The sequence below is a fragment of the Pseudopipra pipra genome, chromosome 24, assembly GCF_036250125.1.
Source record: "Pseudopipra pipra isolate bDixPip1 chromosome 24, bDixPip1.hap1, whole genome shotgun sequence".
Classification (NCBI taxonomy): Eukaryota; Metazoa; Chordata; class Aves; order Passeriformes; family Pipridae; genus Pseudopipra; species Pseudopipra pipra.
Genome location: NC_087572.1, coordinates 7,092,847 through 7,114,680, shown reverse-complemented (window position 1 = coordinate 7,114,680; position 21,834 = coordinate 7,092,847). Strand labels below are relative to the sequence as shown.

The following is a 21,834-nucleotide window of genomic DNA, read 5'->3' as shown; positions in this document are numbered from 1 at the left end:
GAAAATGCCAGAGAAGAAAGACTACAGGGCTGGAAGGTAGTCACTGGCACAAGAATGAGGGGCCAACTGCAAAGTGGGAGAGGAGTCATAATTAGAGCAATGAGATACCGATAGAACTTCCTTGTCAACACAGGGTATCCTTTGAGTTAGGGCTGAATAATTAGAAACAAGACATCCGATCGAGCCGTAGGGATAGGCTTAACGCTGTTAACAGGACCTCTCAAGCTATTTTTGTTCTGTTTAGCAGAACAATACTGGGAGCTTTCCCAGTATTTCTGAAGTGCATACTTTTTTCTCCTTCTCGTGCTGTTCTTTCCCTTTGTCAGTGTTTTCTCTCTATGCTTTGTTTAACCCAGACTTGGTTTAACAGATGTGAGGTTTGCTCTTTCCAGCACATGAATTCTCATCGTCTAACAGATATTTCCACACTGGCAGCACACAGTATTTAACTGAGTATCATCAGTACAGTCAAATACCATGATTCTGGAAGTGTCCTGCTTCCTTCATTGTCCTAGAAAAGCTGGATTGGTAGTTCTTAGTCACACTGACCACTCTAAAAGATAAATTACAGCCTATCTACTTCAGTGAGCTATGCCAAGCCTCTTAAAGGCTTGTGATTGTGTAGAGCCATCCTACCATCAGGGTGGTCTTTTGGCAAGCTTTTGTATCTATGATGAACACACCTTCATTCCAATAAGGAAATCTTTGTGAACCCGTTAGTTGGTTTAGTTTCCTCTTACAAGAGAAGTCTGTTGTCATGGTGGTTTGACACTGTGGTCAGACTTTTGACAAAATGACATTGTATTGTACAGACCTTGGTGTCTGACCGTTTGAGAGAGCTGAGGTTATTAAATTTCTCTTTGCAATGACTACTCTCAGCAACTGTATTATTTATGAATAGGTTAAGAACATTTGTTCTTTTGTCTCCTAGGTTCCCAAAGAGAAAGATGAAATGGTGGAGCAAGAATTTAACCGTCTACTGGAAGCCACATCCTATCTCAGTCATCAGCTGGATTTTAATGTTCTCAATAATAAGCCTGTCTCTCTAGGTCAGGCTCTGGAGGTTGTCATACAGTAAGTGACTTCTCTCTTTGTGGTAGACTTTCCTGTTTTGTGAACGAATTTCCAAAAATGCCTGAAACAATTGCGATGTTCCTAGGATAAGGATTACCCTCTTAATACAGCTGCTTGATCTCAGCTGAGCTCTTGTTTGCATATGTGTTTCTTGTTTATTGAAGAAAAATATGCCACAGAGCAAATCTCTCTTCTTGAAAGTTTACTGAAAATTATTGCTGCAGTGATGAATAGTGGATACTTGACTCAGTGTGCATACAGCCCACTTACATTACTTGAAAGCTAATGGCAATTGTAATGGCCTTTAATAATAGCAGGTGACTTCAAACTTACATTTAGCTAGTCATGTATCCCTTATTTACAGAAACTTGTATCAATTTTCCAGTTGTCATACAAGTATTAACTAAAATATCCCATGACAAGTACTTTTATTGCATTCCGCTAATTTGATTGTGATAATGAGTTCTCATTAACACAAGGATTTTCTACTGAGCTGACTTTCACTTATCACCTTTTCCAGATTGCAGGAGAAGCACGTGAAGGATGAGCAGATAGAACACTGGAAAAAAATTGTGAAAACACAGGAAGAATTGAAAGATCTTCTTAACAAGGTCAGATGACGACATTTAGAATAAGACAATAGCATTGTGTTCCTGAGAAAGTGCCAAATTTACAAAAATGTCCAAAGAAAAATACCAGAAAGTTGCTATTAATGCTGTTCTTAAAATACCTCTTTGCTTAAGACCTGCTTAGAAGCCCTGTTAGGACAGGGCTCCTTCTTGAGGAGGAACATAATTGATTAGGCAGAAAACCATAAAATGTAAATACAGGAAAAGAAAGGAAGAGGACAGACTTTATAAACTGTGATGTTTTGTAGCTTCCTTTAGAGATGCTGATAATGGCTGAAGCTTTTGAGAGGTTATTTAAAAATGTGTGCTGTCTTTACTACAAATCCGATTCATAGTACGAAAAACTGGGTTAGACCTCCTTCTGATACTTTTGCTTGTGGTAGGTGACATATTTTCTTCTCTGTGGAAGTTTTTCAAATGAAAAATTGTTGTAGACAACTCTAATATTAAGTTATCTGCAACATAATTAGTAATAAATCAATGTTGGGTTTAAGCCATGTTGTTTGGGGGTTGGTGGTATTTATTATCTTTTCTTGGAGGTAGAATTGCATGTAAGTAACATCTGCCAAAACTAGGAAATCTCTTCAGTATAATGGCATAGCTTGAGGTGAATATGCATTTTACACAGTAACTTATTGAAATCTAACTTTCCACATATTTTTTTCCCCTCTCTTTCTTCCTTTTCTCGCTCTGTCTGAAAAGATGGTGAATTTAAAAGAGAAGATTAAAGAACTTCATCAGCAGTATAAGGAAGCATCAGAGGTGAAGCCACCTCGGGATATTACAGCGGAATTCCTTGTGAAAAGCAAACACAGAGATCTGACTGCACTTTGCAAGGTAAAGGATGACATACATATAGCATGTTTGTCTGCTTCCTGAGGACTTCAGCAGCCAGGTAAAATTAACCAATGTAAATGTTTCCACATCTCTCGCTCTGATCCAGTGCTTTCAAGAGAATGTGGTAGTAACTCTGGGTTGTTACACTGGTAGGGCTGCATTGAGTACTTTTAGGTGGGGAGTATTAGCATGTTGAAAACTCAGTTTTGAGTAACAGTGCGCTGGCTTGTGTCAGACAGCACTTAATGTTTTGAAGGTGAAATTTTATGTCAGGCTTGATCTTTTGGTACAGCTGGGTCTCACAACAGTCTGGAAATAAAATCCGCATTTGAAGAGAAATACCTTTTCTCTAAGATAAAAAAGGCGGTTTACGAATAAAAGACTTCTTTCTATCCAAAGATTATTTTGCACAGAGCTCTGTCTTGACAAGCAGAGTTAGTTGGCCCTCTCTGGGGGTATCTTGATGTAGAAATGTGCTTTAAAAAGGAAACCTCGAAAACTGTTCTTTCTATGATATCTTGCTGGTTTAAAGGTAAACCTTTGGGAGAAATGAACCCAACTCAAGAGAGATTACAAGTCAGAGTTACAATTTACTAAAAAGATTACAATACAGTGATACACAGAAAAACTGGTTTTAACCCACAAAAACAGTTGTATAACCCAGCACTCTGGGACAAGAACAGAACAGTGTTCATTAGCTCCTGTGCTGACCACCATGTGGCCCCTCTGGGTGCAAAGTAAAAGGAAAAGAAAACCTGTTGGTCCAGATGATGGTCGCATTCTGTCAAAGTTCTGGTCCTCCTCTGGATCCAACGAGTGGTACCAGAAGTCCCAAAACTCAAAGTTTATATATGCTCAAGTTCAGATGAGAATGCCCAGTACCTCCCCCAGGGCGGAGAGTTTCACAATGGGTGATTTAACTCTCTGAGTCATGGGATATTTTTGGAATCTCTGATGGCCTAGGTGTTGCAGCTGCCCATTATGCCAGCCCATTGTGGCCCATTAGCAGAGGTGACCCCTCAGGCTGCGTGTGAAGGTGTTAATGCCTTTCCGGAGAGGAGTTATCACAGCTGAATCACTGGTTTGCAAACAAAAGAACACTGTCTTGCCTCACAGGGTTTCTTTAACACCCAGCTTGTAGCCTGAGGTGTGCCCTGGGCAGCTGCTGCAAAATATCCAGTTAATAACAGTCCATCGTAAGTGACATAGAGGATGTAGAATACAAATTTTGGTTATACCCACATAGTGATAAACTGGTCCCAGACCCTGTAACTAGGACAGATACTGACAGACCTCTTGCTAACCCAGGTCAGATAGAACCAAGGATCATTTTTCAGATACTGAAGATATGTACCTTTATTTGGAAGCTCAGCGTGTGTGTGTATACATAAGTAGTGGCTCTCCTATTTTGTCACCAGTGAACAGCTTTGTGCTCTCGTTGCTTTTGTTGGACACTCCAAGTTATTCTGCCTTGAAGGAAAATGACTGTTGCCTTTATACCTAGTTCTACTAATGTTTTTTAAAATCAGGAAGAAGCTTGAATTAGATCATGTCTTTATCTTTTATGCATGGTTACTTCTGCTTTGGAAATCTCCATATTCAATATTAGCTATAATTTTTTAGGAGAGAAAGAAAAATAGAAGAAACATCTTGTGGAATATGAAGCTTTTAGTACCACAGGAACCCTTAAAATATCAGGACTGTAAGGGACCTTCAAATCTGAATGTCTAAATTCCTAAAATATCACCAGACTAATATTTTCTGCAGTGTGGTACAGAGTATATTCAAACAGCAGAAGAGCAAAATATGCTGGATTAAATGTTGAAAAAAATAACAAACCTGATTTAGCTTCCACTAAATCCATGAATCTTACAGTAATTTCTCTTGAGATTAGGTCCAGTCTGATGCTACATGATGCCTTCAAATCCTTTTACGTGTAAACTGATTTTAATGTTAGCTTTTAATCTTACTAGGAGTATGATGAATTGGCAGAAACACAAGGAAAGCTGGAAGAGAAATTACAAGAACTGGAAGCCAATCCACCAAGGTAAAGATACAAACTAAAAAAAAAATACTCAGGAAAGCAGTTCTTTTACTACTTTTCTAAATTTTCTAATTTTCAAAAATTGCTATGGTATGCTTTAATTATGGTAACTCAAGGGGTTAGGAAGGTACAAACATGGAGTTTGAGCTCCTTCAGCTTTAGAACTCAACTTCCTCTTTTTTTAGAGGTGACTTGAGCAGAGAAGGTGTTTCTGAGCAAGGGCGATTCAGTAGGAATCCTGACAGTAACCAGTGCCTGATCTCAAGAGGCCTTTGAGACCTGAAATCCCTGTCAGTAATGATAGCATACAATCCTACTTATTTTGGCAAAGAATTATTATTCTGTTCTGTGCTCTGTATGATTTTACTAGTTTTTTTTGTCATTGTCTTTATGCATGCTGCTTAAGCCATTAGTTATGTAACCTGTTTTATTTTTAAAGTTAAGTTTGTAGCTTCCCACTAGAGTATGAACTCTACTTTCAAAATCTGAATTTGCTGGGGTTTGATCCTCAGCTTTCATGAAGGAGGTCCAAATGTTTGAAACAGAATCTGCTTGTGTTGTTTGTTAATGTTTTTATTTCTTCACCAAGGAGGGACACAATCATTTTTGTTTGAGGAGAAATTTTCAGAAGCAATGCATTTACAACATCCTCTAGCAAACTGAATGTGTTATCTTTGTTTTTTCTAGTGATGTTTATTTGTCATCAAGAGACAGACAAATACTTGACTGGCATTTTGCAAACCTAGAATTTGCTAATGCTACACCCCTCTCTACACTTTCACTGAAGCACTGGGACCAGGTAGGTAATCAGTGTATTTATTCAGCAATTTACTAAAAACTTCAGCTATTTTATTTCATTCTCATGAAAGTTTCTCAGTGGTAATAGTTTCTAACTGTTAGGTCCTGTCTGCTTTTGTGTAGATACTGAATTCTTATGTGATTATTATTTGCTGATGAAATTCCAGACAGCTTTTTGTTAGTGCCAAACCAATCTTTAATGGTAGTCTGCTGAAAGTTTCTATACTTGTTACCTGACTAATAACCAGAAGGGATTTCACATTTATTTGACTCTTGAAATAATTTTTCCGTTGTGTAGAGTTGTTGATTATTTTCTCTTGATTTAGGGCACTTCATTATAAATTTATGCCTCTTTATTTTAGGATGATGACTTTGAATTCACAGGCAGTCACTTGACTGTGAGGAATGGATATTCCTGTGTGCCTGTAGCCTTGGCAGAAGGGTTGGATATTAAATTAAACACAGCAGTTCGACAGGTTCGCTATACGGCATCAGGTATGTGAAACCTCCATTACACATTTGGGGTTAGATAAACAGACATGGTTGTTATTGGGATTAATTGTGTAGAAAGTTGTTAGAGATTTATTTGTCCTGAATGTTTTTTTGCTTATTTCTATGACTCATTTGACATAGTCCATTTCAGTTGTATTTACTGATTGTTCACATTCATTCTTTTATTTCTTTACATCATCAATCAAAGCATTTGGAGTAAGTGGTCTGAGACTGCTTAAGGCTTGGTGCCACAGAATCTGGTATTAAAAATATAAATTAATATAATGGAAAGAATGTATCTTTTTGTTGTTTTTCAAAACATTAGGCTTGGGAAACTGTGAGTTGGGAGAGCAATGCAATGAGAGGCTCACTCTCTACTTGCTGTTTATTTATGCGTATCTTTAAATATCATTTACTGGATGAACTTTTAGGCTTATCCCAGTTAAGGCCATTTTCAGATGCTGTATTAATTACCTTTTCTGCAGTGGAACTAAGTGGTCAGTAACATTCACTTGCCTGCAAGTTAAGCAGTTGTTAGTGTAAAGCTCTCTCAATAAACAAAATATTTTCTAATGTGGTTATGGTAGTTTCTTTAATTTTTAATCCAGTGCTCTTGCCTCCTGGCCTATTAAATTGTTTTTGTCTCCCCTTTCCAGGCTGTGAAGTAATAGCTGTAAATACGCGATCTACCAGCCAGACCTTCATTTATAAGTGTGATGCTGTGCTGTGCACTCTGCCCTTAGGAGTGTTGAAACAGCAGCCTCCAGCAGTTCAGTTTGTGCCACCTCTTCCAGAGTGGAAAACTTCTGCAGTGCAGCGTATGGGATTTGGCAACCTGAACAAGGTGAGCTGTCACTGAGGAAACTGCAGTAGTTCAGGGGTCGCCATGGGTAAAATATGAAATGTGGGTGGAATATGTGGTGGTGAAGAGGAAGAATGTCTTTCCCATGGCTATATTGCTAGGATTTGATGATGAAATTTGTCTGAAGAACTGTAAGGGCCTCCTCTCTATTTTCCAGGTTTTAAAGAGTTAAATTGCAGAAGTAGGTCTGCTGGATCTTGTTAACCAGCAAATTGGTAAACTATGAGAGCACACTAACCTGTGGGAAAGCAGTGTAGGCGCACACCTCCATATTATGTACATGCAGTATATATTCACCAGATTTCCCTTTCTTGACCTGTCCAGTGATATAAACATCAATGAATGCAGTTGTCTTTATTTCTTCTGTCCTTAGTTCTTCTCCTAACTGTCGATACTCTTTCTTTCTAGGTTGTGTTATGTTTTGATCGTGTCTTCTGGGATCCGAGTGTCAATTTGTTTGGCCATGTTGGGAGCACTACTGCAAGCAGAGGAGAACTTTTCCTCTTTTGGAACCTGTACAAAGGTATCTGTGGTGCATGTCTACTTTTGCGAGTGCCTCATTTGTGTAGTTTCAGATCTAGAAAATATGTTTTAAGATGCTGTCAGTGTTCACATATGGATATGATAAAAAGATAGTATTGTAGGAAGACAAATGGAAGCAGAGAGCAGCACTGACTGCAAACAGTTCTGTAGTAGATTAGGGCAGCACATAGCTGAATGTGAGTTTACTGATGCTAGATTCCAGGCTGTGCATGTTAAATTGCATTACAACTATCTACTGTAACACTTGCACTTCTATAGCTACTTTATTGTCTTACACTTTGGTGGAGTTGTCCTGTGACCTACTCAGTGTTACCTTCCATTAAGCATCTATTAGTTGCCACTGGTATTCTGGAACCACTCAACTTCCAGTGTTGTCCTAATTATCTACTTTGTCAGGAGGGTGCATTGAGTTCTCCAAGGAAAGGTGATTTGTCACTGCAGCATTTCTGAATTAAAAGCCATTTCTTAGTTCATAAGTGTATTTGAAATTGAGTTTTTTCTCTGGCCACTTGATAAGATAACTAACACTTTTTTCAGATGTAAGAGGTGCTATTGATCTGTGTATTCCTTTAAGTGGCTGAGTGCAGAACTCAATACTTGCAAGTTATACTCCTTCAGTTTGTTGGGGAGTACAGTGCAGCCTTTGGAGTACTGAACACCTGGATTTCAGTGGAGCAGACTGGAGGCTTTGGGATAGCTCTGTTCCTCTTGCTGAGCAATGCCATTCCAGCTTGATGAGCTGCAGGTCCATCCACATGGTTAAGCTGCAGTGTGCCCCTCCAGGCAAGCTGTGGGGTCTCCAGTTTGTTGAATGGATGACCTTGGTTCCTGTTTTGAGCAGCAAACTAGTTGTGACTGTAAACTATGGGTCTCAGACTGACAGATAATTTTAGAACTCCTCTTTAGAAAATGCTTAAGTAGGCAAAAGATATTGATTGCTCTGCCTGTTTCTACAGATGAACTTTGCCATTAGTAGTTTTGGTTTATCTGCAGCTGATGCTGCCACAATAGATTGTCAGGAGATCTCTGCAGTAAGCATACTGGTTTTTTTATTGCCATATACCAGACTAAAAGCAAAAGTGTATATACAGTGAGCCTATTAAATGAGATATATTTGTCTTGCAGATGACCAGGCGGTTTTCTTCCTTTCTGTCATAGGCAGGCCAGATTTTTCTTTTAACTGCAAAAAAATTACTGTGCAAGGACAGTGCCTTTCTAGGGTATTGAATTGTAAAAATGTTTGATAAGACTTCACTGGAGAAATACAAGTAATGAGCCTTGGATAGCAAGGCTGTTCATGTTGCTTTTGTGGCTTTAGGATGACTTTATTACATCCTTAACAAGTAGTGTGGAGGTTTTGGTTTAAGGTGGAAAGACCATGTCACATAGAAAGGTTTTGCTGCTAGGTTCCAACCCTTCTTTCTCATGAAAATAGGCAGAGCAGGTAAAAATAAAACAGCAGTGCAGTAAAACCCCATGCTGAAGCACAAGTCAGGTGGCTGAAATTGAAAACAACAATTACCATTTATCGTGGATAGTTGGGAGGGAGTTAACGTGGTTAGACTGAAATATTGAAGTAGACCTGACTGAACTTGTGAAGCTGCTGTTTATTGCTGTCATAGTCTGTATTTCTGTAGCTGTAGTATTTTGGGCAGAAACTCTGTAAACTGATTGAAGAAGTTATTAATCCAGAAACAAGAAGTGTAGCAGAAGATAGAATTATCGCAGCATATGTTGCATGAACTCCTTGGGTTGTCAGAGACCAGTTGATCTCTGAGGAGTGTTTAAAGATATATGGGGGAATGGATCAGGTAAATAGACTACACCTGTCTGTACTGCCTGCCCTGTTATAGGTCAGACAAGAGTCCTCCCAGTGGTTTCAGTATAGCCCAGGGTAATCCCTGCTGAGAACACCTGTTGGCTCAGGAATGCTGTGGCTAGCCCAGAGCAGCTGACCCATGCTGCTGGTGCCTCTCGCTCTGCCACACTCTTGGGTTATTGTCATAGCTGTGAAGATGGAGAAACTCCATCCACAGGGCAGAGGAATGCCTGGCAGAAATGTTCAGTGTTTTCTGGAAGTCCTATAACATTTCAGTCTCTGTTTTCTTGCCTGACTCTTCCATTTTTCCTAGAGATGAGATAGAGAAAGGGCCTCATCATCATATCTCTGTGATTGCTGATCAATGGCTAAACTGCGTTCTTGGTATTTGGTATCAAGGCTTAGTAAACATCACTGCCTCAAGGAGAGAATTTCTTGGGGAGCAGTGACACATGCTCGTCATACAAGAAGCTTTTCTGAGCAGCACTTGGGTATTTGCATAGCAAAATAGTAATTGTTCTGCTACTGCCATCTGCCTTTCTGTTACAGTTGTGAACTTACCAGGTGGCTGAATAGCAGTATTTTCAGGTCTAGATAAATGCTTACAAAAAAGGAAGGATTTCCACAGAAATATTTTGGGGTTGTCTGGATACAAGTTTTCAGTGAAAAATTCACTGGAAGCTGCATTTTGAATACATAGTTGTTCCATCAAGAAAAAATTTGTTGACTGAATAGTTGCTAAGACGTTCAGGATCTCATTGTGTCAGGGATGGCAAACTAGGAAAGACTTGGCTGCTGAAATGACAAAAAAAATCCCCAATGCCTATGGATGATAGGAAACCAGTTTTTTGTTCTTTCTTTCAATTGTTTGAAAGACTGGCCTTAATCTTTCAGAAAATTGAGTTAAATTAGAGGAGCAATCCTGTATCTTTTTTCTCTAGTCCTGCATATTTAAGTGTCTTAATTGTGTCTGAAGTAGTGTAATTATCAGAATTTCAAAGGCTTTTGTTTTTAACCAGAATACTTTATTGGGTATTTCAACCTGTGTATTGAAGCTGAACTTCTCCCAGTTGTCTTTAAGGACTTGATGAGAATGTACACCAGGAGATCTTCATCTATACCAGGACAGAACAAATTCACTAATCACATTGGAAACTTGTACAAAAGTTAAAGCCAGGTTTTTAACAGGGACTTTATTTTCCATTTCAACATGCTTGATGTCTGTTTCTAGTTGTAGTATTTTCTTTGCTAAATTTAAGAGTTCATAAATACCTCCAGGAGGCGAAAGATCAACTGAGAGAGTTTTCATTAAGTAACTGTGCTGAGATCTGAATCACTTGTAAATACCTGTTTCTTGCCCCTGAGTTATTTTGGTGTTTCTTCAATACTTACCTAAAATTTTCTGTGACTTTGTGACTACCAGAAATGTGAGCTTACTCTTACCGCAGCTGGCCAGAGGGAAAACAACATAATCTGTTTCGTGTATATCCTGGAATCACATTACTGCTCTTAACCACAGCGTCTCATGGCTGCTGAGTTATTTGATACCTGTCCATTTGACTTCTGAATTCTTCTCAGAATTGCTTCTTTTCTGGAAATTGTTCTACTGCTCATTGTTTTCACTCTATTGAGATTATTTAATGTGAATGTTCTTTGTTAAAAAGGAAATCTAAATATTTGTATGAGGGAAGTACTTACACTGGTAACTGAACTGCTCTGCTGCAGTTAATCATGCCTAAATTAGACTGTTTGGAAGGTACTGAGTTCCCTTAAATGTGGCACAGTTGGGTGTTAAATCCCAGTGGATGCTTCTATGTCAAACAAGTGATATCTTAACTGAAGAAATCCTCTCTTCTGCTTGCTGTGCTTCCTGATGTGTGTATTTATTTTGTAATACATCAGTTCTCTTGATAATTCTAAATAGCACCATGGCATATATAAATACATTTTCCTTTTGTTATTTTGACATGATACTAGAAGATTTAGGACTACTTTTGTCGGATTTGTTTAGTTTCTAATCTTGTGACTTACCTGCAGATCTTGGATAGCCAAGTCCAACTTGTCTGATTAAAATGTTCGATTTCAGTAATTGAAGTGTTTTTTTCTCTCTCCTTCCCCACCCCCCACAGCGCCAATTTTGTTGGCCTTAGTAGCAGGAGAAGCAGCGGGGATCATGGAGAATATCAGTGATGATGTCATTGTTGGTCGGTGCCTTGCTATTCTCAAAGGCATATTTGGCAGCAGCGCTGTGCCCCAGGTCAGTACAGGCAGCGGCTTGGGCTGAAGGAGTAGGAAGGTGCATTGTCATCATGTTGATAATGGGAGAAGAAACAAAGAAAGTAGTATATACACAGTGGGTGTGAGCAGCTGTACAAGGTGTGAGTTCCAGTTGAGAAGCTATGTGCAGCAGGGTCTGGTGATATATTGGGAAGGATTAAGGAATCACCACGAAAGATTTAGTTTAGTGTGTGTTAGAATATAAACATGAAATTCCACCATTAGCGTCAACCGAAGGACTTTGTTCCTTATATTGTTGCAATTTGCATCATTTGTATTTGGCACAAACTGTAGGACTTGCACTGTCTCAACAACTGAAGTTCCTGTCTTGTCTCAGCCTAAAGAGACCGTGGTGTCCCGCTGGCGTGCCGACCCATGGGCCCGGGGATCATACTCCTATGTAGCAGCTGGATCCTCTGGAAATGACTATGATTTGATGGCTCAGCCAATTACTCCAGGGCCAGCCATTCCAGGTGCTCCACAGGTGAGAATATGTTTCAGTTATTTTTAGAAAAATTTCAAAATAGGATGATTTCTCTGAGTAATTTGCATGCATATCTAGACACAAGTTTAGATAACTTGCATCTTATGATGAATTATTAAAACCTGTAAAATAATTTTTCCATCCATGAGTTCTGCCATCACAGGTTTGGTGTCATTTGTTTGCTAAAAAAAAAGAGCATTTTTATTCAGAAAGTCAGTGTGGTAATGTCTGAACGGAATATTTAGTATTACATGTGTGTTTCATCCTCTGTATTTTTATTGTCCATCACCATATTTAAGTGAGTTGTAGTGATTTGAAAGAGGGTGAAGGCCAGAGTGAGATGACCGGGAATCAAAAGGTCTGTCCCAAATAGGGGGCAAACACAATGAAGGCAGGAGTTATCTCCAGTTCATGTTGAGCAGATGGAAGTTTGAAAGCAACAGCCACTCTTGAAAGCACTGCCAGAAAAGGGTGTGTAGCTTTAGCTTTATTTGGGTTCTTGTTCTAATGATACAAGTCTTTAATACACTCAGCTATGGATAAAGTGATTCCTTGCAGAATGAAATACATGATTTTCTCCTACATTTTATGATTCTGTGGATAGTTGCTTTAGGCCTCAGTTTAAAGAGAAACCGCTGATTTTAGTGAATTGCTACAGTTTTTGTTTACTAACTGTGCTAGAGTTCATGTACCAGGATCAGAAACCATTCTTCCTAAATACGTTTTGACAGTTTGGCTGTGGAGTTACAGATACAACATGCAAATGCTGTTTCGATACAGCTGGGACATGACCCTCCTCTGCTTCTCTGGCTCTGCAAACATTGCTTATTGAGTAGAGCTTTATTTTCTTGGTAATTTGTACACAGGTTAAAATAGTTTAATTGGAGACTATTTTATATGCACCACCTTCATGTTAATGGAGATTATGTTGTGATTTGAGCACTTTTAACATCCTTAAAGTATCATTTGCTGCAGGATCTGAAGGAACATGAGCAAACCCTAACAGTGCTCTCTGTCCCCCAGCCCGTTCCACGCCTTTTCTTCGCGGGAGAACACACCATTCGCAACTACCCCGCGACGGTGCACGGCGCGTTGCTGAGCGGGCTGCGGGAGGCCGGGCGCATCGCCGACCAGTTCCTGGGGGCCATGTACACCCTGCCGCGCCAGCCCGCGCCCGGCGTGCCCCCGCAGCAGGCTGCCAGCATGTGAGGGGAGCGGGAGGCCTCAGAAGAGGGTGTGAAGCCCACAGTGCTACTGTTGTGGACTCTGGGATGAAGATACTCATGTAGTCTCTAGCAGAGTCTGCTGAGAGGACCCTGAGTTACTGTACAACATTTGTGTGAGAATGGCCTTACAGAAGCTCACTGAACCTTTGGCTTGGCAGCCTTCTAAAAACCTTAGAGCTGTTTGAAGGGACAGTGTAAACAGAATCCTTTACTGTGAAGCTGGTGAGGGACTTTGATTCTGCAGGTACTTTTGAAAGTCAAGCTTGTAGCTGGAGGTTTTTTGGAATGGGATTTTTTCTACCTGTGTGTGTATTTACAGTTTGGTAATTGCACAAGGCCCTCTAGAAGCTGGTTGCTACAAATAGTAACTTAGTGTAGAATTTATGTAAACTTCTTTGTGGTTTTTCTATGGTTTTGTTTTGAAGACTAATATTTTTGACCAATTCTATTCCTGTGTGGTTTTGAGAATTTGGAGCAACTGTTTACCTACCAGTAACAGCAAATCACATCCCTCCAAAATGGTCCATTGGCTGCTACACCAGCTGCATCCTGTTGTAGAGAGTAAGTTGGTATCACTGAGCAGGCTAAGCATACTGTTTTATTAAATACTTTCGAACAAAAGAAATCTTCAGAATTGCATATTTGTAAGTTAAAAACTAGAAAAAATATTAGCATTTGTTTATATAGAGAGAGAGTTGCCTAGACAGGAAGTTAACTGAAAGACCTGAGTTCTTGACTTCTGCTTAGTGCAGGTATTCACTCTGTACCTCTTGGCTTTGTTTCTGCCAGACTGATGAGATGATGTTGCAACTGCCACTATGCTTCTGAAAATCACTTCGGTTTGGCTGCTTTTCCATGTATTCTCCTTCTTATAATTCATCACAAGCACAATAGAGCTTTCTTTTCATTGCACAGAGCAGTTTTATGTAAGCATTTAGATCTTTTTTCCCTCTCCTTTCTTTCCCCATTAGCATTAGACTTTTCTTATTTCTTGAACTTTTCTCATCCTCCTTTTTCTGCAGTTTATGTCTGTCTCACCTAGCTGCAGTCTCTGTTCACACTGGCTTTTCTGCTCTTCACTGCTCCTGTTCTCATTCTCTGACCCCATGTCTGTATATGTGCAGTCTATCCCAACTTCCTTCTGCCCTTGCACCTTCTGTTCTGATGCCTTCTCTTGTTCCATGCTTATCCATCTACAATTACACTGCCCATGCTTCTCTCTGAAGAAAATGCACACAGAGGCACGACTGCAGACCTTGCTTGTTTCTGGCTCTGTTGTCTTTGGCCACAGACTCTCCATCTTCTATCATCATTGCTTCTACTGTTTTCTTGTGTATCCTTCTTTGCAGCAGGAGATCATTCATCCTGACCATGTCTTGTGGTTGCTTTCTCCTGACATGTTTAGGTCTGTGAGCAGGTATCTCCATAGCCGGTCCTTCTGACAAGCCATGAGAAAGGGCTCATGTGGCCAGAGTATTAGGCTGTGAAGGGGACACAGATTGGAGGTGTCAAGGACTAAGCCCATTGGAGGTTGGTTGGATTTGGTGCCATGGGAGACCCTTTATGCCAAACCTCCCATCTAAATCAGTGTTACTTTCCTCAGGTCTCTAACTTTGCAAATGTTGTTGCTACTTGAGCCCTTGGTGAAAAGGGATAGTATTGAGCAACATCACTCATTCTTGCTGTGCCTTCCAGGGACAAGAGAGACTTGTGATGGTTGGTCAGAAAACTGTCACTGAAGGGGGGCAGGACTTGAAAGTCCAGCAAGGCACGGAGGAGGAGTGTCTGAGGGTGACGGAGAGTAAATGGGGAGTAATTTGAAACTCAAGAGTCCCTGCCTTATGCTCATCAACACCAGGGAAACCTGTTCCAGGATGACAGATGTGACAGACCTTTAAAATCCACCAACAGCTGAGCTCCTTTTGGCTACTCTGACTGAAGATGGGAAGAGAATTGGGGTGCTATGCCATGTAATTGGGTCTCCATATTTGTAGGGTGGTTTGCTGTTGGGATTCATGATGGTGCCATCTCTGTCGTGACATCCTGCATGCTCTAGCAAAGTGTCAGAAACTCTTAAAAGCACTTCAGGCCCGCTAGAAAATAAAATAGTCCTGAACTTAATGTAGTCAAAGATGTCTTTTTCCAGACAAATACCAGGCCACTTCTGCATGGTCTGAGGCAAGCGTGAGTTGCTATCACTGCAGCTACACCATAAGTATCGGACTGCTGAATCTCTGCTCAGCAACAGGAGCCAGTGCTTTCTGAGCTGTCAGTGGTGGAGGATGCAGTGTGGATTTGAGTGTGGCTGTGGTGCTTCCATGTGCTCTGTTGGCCTTCATTAAGCCTTGCACACCCACTCTAGTGTTTCTCGGCCCAGAGGGACCGGAATCTCCCGATCTCTACAGTGCTCTGTGCTTGTTTTGGGTCAGCAGAGGGAATGTGCCTGTTGAATGGGTAAGGATTTAGAGTATCACTTACCTGGGTTTTGGGGTGGGTATGACCTGCAGGTCCTCATGGTTGAAGTGTGCAGACTCTGCCTGTTTTAAGAAGCAGCTGAGGTGCTGCAGCTTTCAAAGAAAACAAATTACCATTTATTGGCAACTCACTACAGTTCTGGAGGTAGCTGGACCATTTGAAGAGGAAGGATAGCCAAGTTGCTCCTGAAAGGAGGTCCTGGAGTCTGGCCTGGGATGGGAATGGCTGCAGCTGGTAAGATTTTGGTAAGCCCGAGGACACTTGGAAAAACTCCACCTCAGAGCATGGAGCTAGTGGAAGAGCATGAAGGAAACAGTAAGGGATGGTCTTGCCTGAGCCTCCACCTCCTTCCAGGAGTCATGTTCAAGCCTACTTGGCTTTATCTCATTTCTTAAGAGTCATAGAATCATTAAGGTTGGAAGAGACCTACAAGGTCATCCAGTCCAACCATCCACCCAGCACTACCACTGTAACTTCTAAACCACATCACCCAGCACCAGAACCAGGTGCCTCTTGACCACCTTCAGGGATGGTGACTCCACCACCTCCCTGGGCGACTTATTCCAGTGCCCGACCACTGGAACAGTGAAACAATTTTTTCTAATATCCCATTTGAATCTCCCATCTCAGCTAAGATGGTGCTTTCCTCTGGTGCTCTCACAGGGGCCACGGTAGAAGAGACCGGCCCACACCTCACTCACCGCAGCCTCCTGTCAGGGGGCTGTGGAGAGCGATGAGGTCCCCCCTGAGCCTCCTCCACAGAAAACAAACGCAGCTCCCTCAGCCATTCCTCATAAGACATATTTTTCTAGACCTTTCAGAGCCTTGTTGCCCTTCTCTGGACATGCTCCATTCTGAAAAGAATGAACAGGCCTTCCCTTCCCTGTGGAGTCAAGGCTACCACCTGATAAAAACATGACTGCTTTATTTGGCTTTTTTGAGGGGAAATAGCTGTGGCTGCTGTGCCTGACTTGGTGCTGTCTGTGAGCTTGGATGGTGTGTTAACAGAGTCTTTGGGGACTGAAGACTTTGCATATCCTTAAACCTCGTTTGCATAACCTGATGACACTACACAGAATTCCAGTTCAAGCTGAGTGCAGAGAATTGTGGCAGGTGCAGCTGCTCCAGCAGGAACCAAGTCCTCCAGGCAGTGCCTGCCACTGACCTGCTGTGTTGTGGCTGGCATCAGGTGTGTGGTGCTGATGGCCCCTCTTGCAGGCTGACCCCCATCACACCCACATGGCAGCTGTGGTGGGGCAGAAGGTCAGACCCTGGCCAGAGAGGGTTAACGTGACTGTATCTGACCACAGATGCAGATCAGAGTGGGCTATAGCTCTGCCAGTTGAGTCAGCCCTCAGAGCAGCAGGTGAGGCTGGGGCCTTCCTGTGGGTTGGGATGCCACTCAAGGGAGCTCCTCGAAGTCAGTAGACTTCACCTTCTTAGGTGAGTGAGAGCACATTCTGGGTTACTCTTGTAATATCTTGAGAATTCTTAACTCAGGCCATATGAATTCCACTGGACATCATGAATCTGTATTCCATTGTTGGCAGAGCTTTAATTGGTTTATTTGGTTTCACTGGTTTATAAAATAAACCTTGCTTGAATATATTATTTGTCTTGATTTTGTAAGGCTGAGCTTACAAATTTCTTACTTGGCAAATCAGCAGGATGCCAACAGGGAATTGTTACAGAGGCAGCGCTGTGCCCCTCTTCTTCTGGGAATGGAAGGGACAAAGTTCAACCCCCCCAGCATTGTGGAGAATACATCAATGCCAAGAAAGCAAGAAAAATGGGAAAGGCAGAGGAGCTGTGTGTGCATCTCAGGGTGTGCCTTGTGCAGGCACAAGGGAGCTTGAAGAAAACAGCTGAAGATAAAGCTGTAAAAGAAGTGAAAAGAGAGCGGACACGTCTGTTAGAACAAAAAATTGAAATTGTGCTGGCACCAGTAACAAAGCCCACAACCCAGCATTGTCCAAATGCTGAAATTAATCACGGGCACAGAATCCAAGGAGTGGGATGGGAACACGGGGAAGATCTTGGCATGTATGAGGGGGGACAACAGGGTGCCATGGCCATGCCAGCGGCCCCCAACCACCTTAAACTGAATCAGCAAACCCATCAGCTTCCACCTACACCTGCAGTGACCTGGGCAGATGCTGCACAGCCCAGTTACCTACAGGCATGGGGGGGGCTGGTATGGCCAGTGGGGCCAGCAGAATAGCAAGGTTCAACAGACCAGTGGGAAACCTCTCCCCAAGCAGCCCCCACTCCACCCCTCAACAGCCTCAACTGCCTGAGGCACAGCTAATGGAGCCCACCCAGGGGACGATAATCCCTCAGGAAAGGCCCAAGGGCTGGGAGTGCCCAAGTGAAGTTACACGTTCATTCAGTCAGTTGCCCTCCAAGCCTACAGGCAAGGGGCAGAGCTGTTAAAAGGGATGATGAGGGGCCAGGATACAGGTGTCCTCCAGCCGTGTGCCATCAACCCTTTTGCATCTTTCCAATAAGACCTGAAGGAGTTAAAAAACTGGAAGCCAAGGTTTGGGGTTCAGGCCACCAGATCAGTGTGGTGAATTTTTGCCAATGGTCTGTTGATAAGGAAAAGCACAAGACACATTCCTGTGGGCCCACTAATTGATACAGGGGCCCAAATTAGTGTTTTGAATAAAAGGCAGGCAGAGAGTTAGGAATTACACCATCAAGGAAAGCTTTAAATATAGAGGGGGTAATGTCTGTTAGCCTGACCCAGGGAAAAATGACTCATGGCTGTGGAAGTGCTCCAAGCCCTCATATGGAGAATTTATTAGAATTTGACAGACTAGGAGGTAAGTAGTGGTACAGTAGAGCAGGATGATGGCCTGATCAAAAGACATGCTGATGTCTCGTGCCACAGTTGGGATCTGTGTTTGAGACACAGTCATCATTGCCAGTAACTGCTGAAGAATTCATGGAAACACAAAGATTTGCAAGTTATGTCCTACTGGGCCACTGACAAGGTGCCACCTTGATGATTGAAGGGATCAATTCCCACTGAAAACACATGTGGGACAACCCATTCTGTTGAAATTGCCTTCTACTGTCATTGAGCCTGTGATCCTGCAAAACTCAGGGGCTTGTGAGTCCTGGGAAGCCCTAAAGGCTAGTGGGAAGACCCATCTCATTAGTGCCTGATGGACGAACCCTGACTTCTAACTCTGAACCCGTCTTCAAAGGGTTCAGAGGTCTGGATTTAGTTTCTTAAAGTGCAGGACATGGAGACCTGGGTCACCGAAATTCTTGCTGGCAACAGGGTAGTGTGCAGCATCAACAACCAGGACCTGTAATAACAAAGATACAGTAGGGTTTGCTCAAATGATGAAACTAACCTTGAAAACTCTCCTTGAAACTCTCCTTGAAGAGAGGAGCCCACACTGGAGCAGGTTTTGCTGGTAGGACTTGTGACCCTGTGGAGGACCCATATGGAAGCAGCTTATTCCTGATGGACTGCACCCCATGGAGAAGTGACCCACGTTGCAGCAGTTTGTGAAGAACTGTTGCCCGTGGGATGGACTCACGCTGGAGAAGTTGGTGAAGGACTGTGTCCCATGGGAGGGACCCTACAGGGAGCAGGGAAAGGACTCCAACTCCTCTCTCTGAGCAGCGGCAGAAACAACTACTGACCATAACTCCCAATTCCCATCTCCCTGCACCACTGGGGGGGAGGAGATACAATGTGGAAGGAGTGAGGGATGGGGGGAAGGTGTTTTTATTTTATTTCTCACTGTTCTGCTCTGATCCTCTTAGTAATAAATCTCATTAATATCCCCGCTTTAGTCTGTTTTGCCCATGATGGTGATCAGTAAGTGACCTCTCCTGGTCCTTGTGTCAAATCATGAATCCTTTGTTGTATTTTCTCTCCTCTGTCCAGTTGCAGAGGGGAGTGAGAGAGTGGCTTTAGCGGGTACCTGGCCTCCAGCCAGGGTCAACCCACTGCACCGTGTTACCACGTGCCTGGGATGCAAGTCTGGGATTCCATCTTTCTTCCTGCTGGCAGAGACGGGCTGGGGTTGGAAGGTACTGAACTGTGTTCCAACGTCCCGAGGTGAACTCTGCACCAAATGGGATACTGCTGCCTACTTACTGCAGTACATGAATGCCTCCTGGTGTGTTAAACTCCCCAAAGGAGACGGCAACAATTGCTCCAGTGCACGTAACCAGAATGCCAGTGCTTGTCAGTTAAACTTTACATGGACCAGGAGAACAGGCAATGCTATTTGGGATGGGAAGAACACTAGGACATCTCCAGCCTGGAAATCCCTGCTTGAAACTGCCATTAAATGTAGGCACATAGGTAAAATGCCTTCGTTAAGGTTATATCCTCCTGCCTGGAAAGCTCTGGCACAGGGCTGAGTCCTGGTGCAGTAACGCTGGCTGGCTGTGATCCTCTCTGTCTTAGTGTGCAGCAGAACCAATGACACCCTTTGCCCACCTGGCATCTGTGACACCAGGCTCGTGGCAACCATCAGCTGCTCCTAGAACCTTCACCTAACTCCAACAGACACTTGTATTCCTGATTATCTCCTACTATTCTGGGATTAGCCTGTAAATTGTCTGTGCCCTCTCTATGGCCCATCTTTAAGGACGGGTCCATGTGCCACAAGTGGTGTGAATACATTCCAAGAAGCCAGCAGAGGGGGTGGCAGGAAGCTTCAGCACAAGTAGGATGGTGGTTAGAATCAGTATATGAACTGGGAATCATTTGGATGTATTATTTGTCTCAATTTTGTAAGCCTCTGTGACAAGAAACTGAAAACAATTATGTCCATCAGTGCAACTGCCAAAAGCAAGGAATGAGTCTGGGTTTCAGATCCTTGGACTGAAAAGCATGTTACTGAAGATACTAACAAGGATGTTGGGAACAGGATGGCTGGATATAGGCAGGCAGCATGCCCTGTGCTGGTGAGAAGCAGTGTTGCATGCTAAAGGCATCAAGAGGTCAGCGGGGCTGGCTCCGGAGCCACTGGGTGTTCCCCACCTCCTTACAGGGCTGTGAACATTGGGCTTGTTCTTTCCATTGGGGTGGTGGTAATGATGTTGAACAGCTATTTTACAAGGTCAGGAATCACAGTGAAGGGGAGCTATCGGCTGCTTCTGCAGCTTGGGTACACGCTGCTCTGGGTGTGATGCCAGAGGTAAATGTGCGACACTGCTTGCCTTCTGTGAGCAGCTGATCAGGAACCCAGGGCAGGAGCAGGAATGACCTGGGCATGGGCAGCACACAGGATCTGGCTCAACATCTCACCATTAAATAGAGCAGCAACCTTCTCACAGGTGTGACTAAAGCAGAGAGGTTTGCGTCTGAAATAACAAGAGAGTACACCTGTTTGTAGGCAACAGGAGGATCACCTAAACCCACCAAACCAAGCAGATGTGACTAATTAAAAAGATCAGAATAAAAAAAGGCTTTGGAAAAAGTGAAATTTCCTGGCTTTTAAGCAGCAATGCCATGGTGGGTGGCCAGTGGTCCAGTTCACATTCCTCACTGTCCCCACGTAGCAGTGGTGAGCCTGGCCTTGAACCACGAGGCCAGATTTGGCAGCAGATTTGGCAGCTTTGGAGAATAACGCTTCACTAACATGTTTACAGGTCTCTGCTGCTCTTAGCAGGCCAGACACAGCAGCATTTGTGTCGTAGCTACAGTTAAACAACCACCTCTTTAATGATGCTCAGTAGCTGCCTGTGTGAACTGGGACAGAAAGGGCTCAGAGCCAAGCCAGAAGTTAGTTTTCTTAGACAAATATTTAACGGAGGGTATCTCTGTAGGACTTTACCTCGCATTAATGGGCTCTAACCAGGGAGCAGCAGCTGAAGCGACAGCTATGGATGGCTCCTAAAATGTCTGTCCATAATAACTCATTTCATAGAGCTGCTGGAAACATATCCTGTTTTGCAAACAGAATAATCCAGACACAAGAAGAATAATTTTGTCTATAAAGTGTGGTACCCCCCTTACAAATCAACGTATTTCAAGTTATAGTCACAGGGGCTCATCCTGAATGTGACAGGTGCTAATTGTACCTGTATCTGTGCTAACTGTACCTGCACATGAGAAATAGAAATCATGAAGGAGATTTGCCACTTGTACTGATCTCTGTATCCTCCAGTGCCTTCCAGGTGACGAACGGATCCTGGTTTCACTACAATCAATACTGACAGAGTGAAAGAGCTCTAACCAAGTGGTGGCTTCTTTCCCTCTGTAGTAACACCCTTGTTCCCTCACTCTCAGCAATGCCAT

General features: G+C 42.7%; 1 protein-coding gene across 3 annotated transcripts in view; it reads left to right on the top strand.

The window, feature by feature from the left end:
* Window positions 1–15,206, top strand: part of KDM1A (lysine demethylase 1A) — a 40,785-nt gene extending 25,579 nt beyond the window's left edge. For all 3 annotated transcript variants that reach the window (XM_064635393.1, XM_064635392.1, XM_064635394.1), the window contains 11 exons: window positions 932–1,074; window positions 1,595–1,685; window positions 2,406–2,540; window positions 4,514–4,587; window positions 5,272–5,383; window positions 5,745–5,877; window positions 6,531–6,718; window positions 7,145–7,259; window positions 11,228–11,355; window positions 11,713–11,859; window positions 12,883–15,206. In XM_064635393.1, coding sequence (XP_064491463.1) covers window positions 932–1,074; window positions 1,595–1,685; window positions 2,406–2,540; window positions 4,514–4,587; window positions 5,272–5,383; window positions 5,745–5,877; window positions 6,531–6,718; window positions 7,145–7,259; window positions 11,228–11,355; window positions 11,713–11,859; window positions 12,883–13,068 — 1,452 coding nt within the window. In that variant the 3' untranslated portion in view covers window positions 13,069–15,206. The remainder of the gene's footprint in view (window positions 1–931; window positions 1,075–1,594; window positions 1,686–2,405; window positions 2,541–4,513; window positions 4,588–5,271; window positions 5,384–5,744; window positions 5,878–6,530; window positions 6,719–7,144; window positions 7,260–11,227; window positions 11,356–11,712; window positions 11,860–12,882) is intronic.
* Window positions 15,207–21,834: the final 6,628 nt, after the last annotated feature.